This window comes from Oncorhynchus gorbuscha, linkage group LG17 (assembly GCF_021184085.1).
Source record: "Oncorhynchus gorbuscha isolate QuinsamMale2020 ecotype Even-year linkage group LG17, OgorEven_v1.0, whole genome shotgun sequence".
Taxonomy (NCBI): domain Eukaryota; kingdom Metazoa; phylum Chordata; class Actinopteri; order Salmoniformes; family Salmonidae; genus Oncorhynchus; species Oncorhynchus gorbuscha.
In genome coordinates, this window is record NC_060189.1 from 42,838,987 (window position 1) to 42,845,898 (window position 6,912).

A 6,912-nucleotide genomic window follows, 5' to 3' on the forward strand; every position below is an offset into this window, starting at 1 on the left:
TCCTAGGGCTCAGGTCCTCCAAGAGAGAGAGAGAAAGAAAGAAAGAATTAGAGAGAGCATACTTAAATTCACACAGGACACAGGAGAAATACTCCAGATAACAGACTGACCCTAGCCCCCCGACACATAAACTACTGCAGCATAAATACTGGAGGCTGAGACAGGAGGGGTCAGGATTACTGTGGCCCCGTCCAACTAGTCAATGCTTAGCATTGTTACTCTACTGTGTAATACAGCAATACTTCAATGCTTATTATTATCAATACAGACAGTGTGTGTGGGTCATTATGAATCAGCATCACCACCTAAAATAATATTATTTTGTTGCCTAAATGGATTTTTATTTTATTATAAATCTTATACAATTATTATGTCCAGTTTATATATCAGAATATATATCATACATTAACATATAGGCCAACCACCCGATGTTCAAAAACGTAATAAAATGTAGAACACTTATGTCTATGTCTATTCATTGTGTGTGTGTGTGTGTGTGTGTGTGTGTGTGTGTGTGTGTGTGTGTGTGTGTGTGTGTGTGTGTGTGTGTGTGTGTGTGTGTGTGTGTGTGTGTGTGTGTGTGTGTGTGTGTGTGTGTGTGTGTGTGTGTGTGTGTGTGTGAGAGAGTAGCCAGGTCACCCGTGATACAAGTCAGTATTCAACATCCAGCCATGTCCGACGACGTCGGGGAGATGACGTGAAAACTGGCCACTAGGGGCAACAGTGATATAAATTTGTTTTTGACATTTTAAAAAATGTGTATATATTTAACTAGGCAAGTCAGTTAAGAACAAATTCTTATTTACAATTATGGCCTAGGAACAGTGGGTTAACTGCCTTGTTCAAGCGCAGAACGACAAATGTTTACCTTGACAGCTCAGGGATTCAATCTTGCAATCTTTCAGTTACTGACCGAAAGCTCTTAACACTAGGCTATCTCCCGCCCCAGGTAGCCTATCCCAAACCTTAACCGTTACTTTAACCATTCTGAGTTAATACCTAACCTTAAAGTGTGGTAGTTAATGCCTAAACTTAAACATTCTGATTGATGCCTAAACTGTGAGACTGTGAGAGCTTCAGCCACTCCATTGTGTTAGTGCACTCCCTTAAGGACGGGATTTATCGAACATCAGGAAGACACCCTACTCACTCAACGAGTCAGTTCACAGTCACAACTCTAGATTTAACAGTGCAACTCTCTAAACACGCGCGTTTGGGTTCAGTGCTTTTTCTAAAGACAACAGCCACGCTGTTTTTGACGAGCGCCAGCGCCGAACTTTAATTTATGGATTTCACCAGCCAAGTTGTGACGCGTTTGGTTTCCCTGTGTTGTTAACACGTTATGAAGCCACATCTTGTCGTCTATTTGTGTAACAGGAATTTGAGTCTAGGCATTTGTGACTTGAATAACAATCCGGATCGGGAGTATAATTTAATATGAATGACAACAATATGGATTCTGATCAAGTTCAACAAACAGGTTGGTGACATTATATATAATCGATTATATACATTGCCGTTCTTCTAATGATAAAACATTGTTTCTGAGAGCTTATTTCTATAAATGTCTAGTTTCAAATATCATTAAAACGTTTGTAATTCAGCGAATGTAATTCCTACCACTACATATATTGGAAATGAGCTGTATTTTTCATTGAACAGTTGTTACATTGTTAACATGTTTTGTTTTCCGTCGGACTCTTGACTGCAATTATGTAGTCTAATATGGCTTTGTGTTATGTTCTAATTAAAGGAACATAACAGTTTACTGCGTGATTGACTGATTGATTGATTCATTCATTATTTGATCACTTCATTCTTTAGATGGCAGCACATCAGAAGAATCAATAAGTAGTCCTAATCAAAGGATGACAAGATATCAGATCCTCACATTGATATCAATGGCATCTGTCAACTTCAGCTCAATGATCTGCTACTCTATACTGGGGCCATTCTTCCCCAACGAGGTAATGTTCAATACCAACCATTTGATTTCTTCGTTGCCTGTGAAACAGACTATGCTGTCTGAGCAGTAATGCAGAATTATTATGCAGAATCATGATTTCTTTATTCAGATTATAGAATAAGTTGTCACGTTGCCAATGGAGAAAATAGCCCACAAAACAGAAATGACAAATGTTAAAGTTCACTCTTAATTTTCTTGGTTGGGTGGAAGATTTCACTATATTATTGTTTAAATGATTGTGTGAGTATCATGTGTTGGACTTGAGAAAAGCCCCAGAGGGCAATGATGTGCCGTACAATGGACACTCACACATCAACACAGGTCAGATGATAGGCTGTCCAGTAGACATACGCATTTCAGTGACCAGAGAGTAGTCTCTTGTGACTGACTGAAATCTCTGTTATAAGGCCTAGGCTATATAATGGTCTCAGAGTAATGACATAACCAATGTAATAAAGTCATGACGATTGAAATGATAACGGCCCAAACCTTCACTGGTGAATTTTCCAACACAACAACAGATCATCTTCGGCATGAATATCATTGTTTGTCTATTGCCGACCAATTGACCATTGGTGATCAAATTGCTAGAGCCGATCTTTCTGCTTTTGGGAAACTCACCCCAGATGATCGAACTGTGGCTAGTGATAGACTGACCGAAACAACACTTTGAGTCACAACTGTTTCATAAGGTCAGCTGTTATGACTGTTGCCCAATTTGTTAATTTGTTAAGCACATGCCCTCGTCTTCCGGAAGGAAAACCACTTCTTGTACACAATCTTAACGAGTTTTTTTTTCAGCATTTTTTTTTCAGTATTTGTATGTTTGATTATTGTAATGTCTGGATAGTACAGGACCATTATGTATGAATTGTTTCTACTCAGGCCATGAAAAAAGGAGCCAGTCAGACTGTCATCGGACTTATATTTGGCTGCTATGCTCTGTGCAATCTGATGGGCTCTTTAGTACTGGGTAAATATGTAAGTATTTGGAATTACTAGGCTTATGTACCAAGTGACACCCTATTCCAAATGTCGTGCACTACTTTTAACCAGACTCATGGGGAATATGGTGCCATTTGGGAGGCACACATCCTACGTCTAGTCATCAGACTACTCTTCTTGCAACATGACTTGTCACACACACGTAACACAAGCCTCCTCTCTCTGTCCTTTCAGATTGTCCAGATCGGGGCAAAGGTCATGCTAATTTCAGGCTTATTCGTATCATCGGGGTGCACCATTCTCTTTGGGTGAGTAAGTTATCCATCAACAGACACGTGCCAAAGCACATTTCTAAGTGCCCTCTTCAACATTTTACTGAACTTGGACAAATACATATTTTCGTCTAAAACTTTTCCCCTTCTTGTTTTGCAGCTTACTCGACCGAGTTCCTGAGGGAGCTACTTTTATTACTTTGTGCTTTATCATAAGGTCTGTTGATGCTCTGGGCTTCAGTGCTGCAATGACTTCTTCTTTTGCAATTTCGGCAAAAGTTTTCCCCAACAACATAGCAACTGTTCTGGTGAGTTTAGTCAACCAACCCTTGTGTACGGGTCTTGCCTGGTATGTTATGTGTAGGCAATAGACACCATGCTCAAACAAAAAAGCATTATGGCTTAGGTTGTTAAAATGTTTTGTATCCCAAAAAGTTTTCCTCTAGTCTTGTTGTGGCTGTCTGAAAGCCTCCTTAGCAACAGGCATCGCATGACTAGTTCCTCTATTTGGTCGTAATGATATGATGATACAATTGGATTCTGTTTGGAATTGTAAACAAAAGCCTGTGGGTACGAGGTAAAACTGCATGTGGACGTTTACTGTGTTGAATTTGTCTTCTCAGGGTAGTCTGGAGATCTTTACAGGGCTGGGTCTGATACTGGGACCACCAATAGTTCCTTTCATGGCTCTGGGATGCTTTCTATTTCTTATGGTCCCCTTCAACATCTACATCTTGCCAAGCTTTGGTAACTGTTTATTCATGAACTTTTAACTAATAGTCATCTGTCTATAAACTTGTTTTTTAAAATTGAACTAGGGCAAGTCAGTTAAGAACAAATGTTTATGTCAAATGACGGCCTACCCCAGCCAAACCCAGACTGCGCCACACTATGGGACTCCCAATCAAGGCCAGATGGAAGGCAGCCTGGATTCGAACCAGGGACTGCAGTGACGCCTCTTGCACTGAGATGCAGTGTCTTAGACCACTGACACTATTTAGTATTTTTTGGGGGGGGGTTAAATGATTCTTGTGATGATATTTTGTGCGAAATTATGTTAATCTGTTTGTTCCACTGTTCAGCTGCTGATCCTACCAAGGACTCCTTCTTCAGGCTGTTCACACGTCTGAAGATAGTCCTCATTTGCTTTGCCATATTCACCCTGAGCTCTGGACTTGGCTTTCTGGATGCAACCTTGTCCATATATGCCATTGATAAGGTAAAGCCAGGCGTATACCATGGTTGGGGTGAATTCCATTTCAATTCAGTTTACTTAATGAATTGACTGAACTGGCATTTTCCAAACCCTGGTATAACTGAAGGCCTCATATTTGAAAATGCATTTCAAAATGTGATTGTTATGTCTAGTAGGATGGACCTCGATACCTTAATATGTTTCTCCATTGTTTCTACATGTAGTTTGACCTCTCTCCAGGTTATGTGGGTCTTCTCTTGCTTGGCCTGTCGTTGCCTTACTGTCTGGCCTCACCTCTGCTTGGTATCGTTAGTGACAGGTTTCCTGTGAGTACAGTTAACCCAACACTATACCAACCAATGCCAGTGGTGTATCGAAGTCACAACTTCTCTTTTACACACATAGACAATAATGTGATTTTACCTTCTGGTTGTGTTTCCAGTCCATAAGGCCATGGCTGATGGTGCTAGGAGGCTTGTCTACAGCAACTGGTTTCTGGTTCTTAGGTCCTGTCCCCATTCTGCAGATACAGAGGTCCGAATCTGTTATTATCAGTGTGAAATGCACTATTATTACTATACTTGTACTACTATTATACTAACAATAAGAATTATACTTTTTTTTGTCTCTTTAGTCAGCTGTGGCTGTTGGTCTTCATGCTGGGTGTCATAGGATTCTCTCTAAGCATGATTGCTATCCCCACCTTCCCTGAAATACTCAACTGTGCATAGTGAGATTACCATTTACATACACACCAGGGCACGTACACACACACACACACACACACATATACTATATTTACAATGTCCACTTTCACTTAGAAAAACAGGTATCATCATAGTGCACGAGGTGCAGGTCACAGAATAATATTGATCATTTTCCGATGGCAGTGAAAATGGATTTGAGGAGGGGCTGAGCACTCTCGGACTGGTGTCTGGATTGTTTGGAGCAGTGTGGTCCATTGGGTATGTGCTTAAAGTATCTGTCATATCAACTCTCTGAGGCATGATTTGAAGGTTCGAGTTGGAGATATGAATCCTAAACAAAGTGTGTGTTTTATTGGTTCAGAATGTTTTGTGGTCCGACGCTCGGTGGCTTCACCACACAGCAGCTGAGCTTTGAGTGGGCTGCTTCTGTTCAAGGAGGCCTGGCCTTTTTAGCCGTAAGTATGGCTATTTACCTGTCCTATTATACACACTTCAATACTGTCAGTCCCGCCTCGACACTAATGACGCTACGGACGGCTAACTCAAATTACTGTGCTAAATTGCTTGCTTTGACATCAACACATTACGCTAGTTAGTGAGAGGTATTGAGGTCACATGGATGTTCTTTTGTTTTCCACATGGGTCTTAGCCCTGGGGCCAAGTAAAAAACTGGGATGTCTGAATACAACTAATGTGTCCTCCTCTCCTCAGGCTTTCTTTCTTGGTATATATTTTCTCTGTCAAGGAACACGACAAAGAAGGTAATGATTACGTCATATATTTTGTTTATTAACTTCTTTTTTTTTTTTTAAATAGAAGAGAAATGTTGAGAAAGTCATTTGAAAAGAGTAACCGGTCCGGAGAAATGTTTATTTGTCCCCGAATTTGCTTTTATATGTTTGGATCTAAAGGGCTCCTCAGATCAAGAGGAAAATACCTTCAGATGAACGTACCCGTCTTCTGTCCTGAACAACGATCATCTACCAGGAACATGTACAGAGATGGGTACCGAACAATAAACACCACTTCTTAAAATATTATGTGTATGTATTGCTAGAGATTGTGATAAAACAGAACTATGAGAAAGATATTTCACCAGATGTATAAATGTGAAGCATTCGGTTTGCGTTTCCACTGATTACCAAACATGGTGGTGAGAAGAAGCCCAGTGGCCGGGAGTGGGAGAAGATGGAGCGAGATGGATTTTGGCCGACATTCTGCAAATTTTCTCTTCGATGAAACATTTGATCTCATTACAGTTTTCTGTTTCCAAAACTGTTACGAACAGAGTGGACTACGTTTTGTAGACTTTGCATTATGGAGGAGTGCAAGGGCAAATTTCACAGAGTAGATGTTCCCTAACAGAAATATGCAAATACATGCTAGAACGCACCAATAGGCTCTCGCTAGCTTTTGCTTGGCTATGCCCACCTCACTTGTTCTGCCCACTATGATTCATTTGCTTACATTGGAAACGACAGGCTGTGCTCTATCCTGGGTTAGTTATAAAACATCTTTGGTGATAATGTACAGTGCATTCGGAAAGTATTCAGACCCCTTTACTTTTTCCACTTTTTTGTTACTTTATAGGCTTATTGTAAAATGTATTAAATAAAAACATTTCCTCATCAATCTACACACAATACCCCATAATGATAAAGCAAAAACAGATATCACATTTACATAAGTATTCAGTTTCTCCAATTCCTCTCAAGCTTTGTCAGGTTGAATGGGGAGCATTGCTTCACAGCTATTTTCAGGTTTCTCCAGAGATGTTCGATCTGGGCTCTGACTGGGCCACTCAAGCACATTCAGAGACTTGTCTCG

General features: G+C 40.4%; 1 protein-coding gene across 1 annotated transcript; it reads left to right on the forward strand.

Annotated features, from left to right (window-relative positions):
* Positions 1 to 650: 650 nt before the first annotated feature.
* Positions 651 to 6,800, forward strand: LOC124002040 (MFS-type transporter SLC18B1-like). Its single transcript, XM_046309250.1, has 14 exons — positions 651 to 1,480; positions 1,825 to 1,967; positions 2,852 to 2,947; positions 3,146 to 3,219; positions 3,344 to 3,491; positions 3,807 to 3,930; positions 4,266 to 4,402; positions 4,603 to 4,704; positions 4,821 to 4,912; positions 5,013 to 5,108; positions 5,269 to 5,343; positions 5,447 to 5,540; positions 5,797 to 5,846; positions 5,997 to 6,800. The coding sequence occupies exons 1-14, from the start codon at positions 1,438 to 1,440 to the stop codon at positions 6,052 to 6,054; spliced, it is 1,332 nt and encodes a 443-aa protein (XP_046165206.1). The 5' UTR covers positions 651 to 1,437; the 3' UTR covers positions 6,055 to 6,800.
* The last annotated feature ends 112 nt before the right edge of the window (positions 6,801 to 6,912 follow it).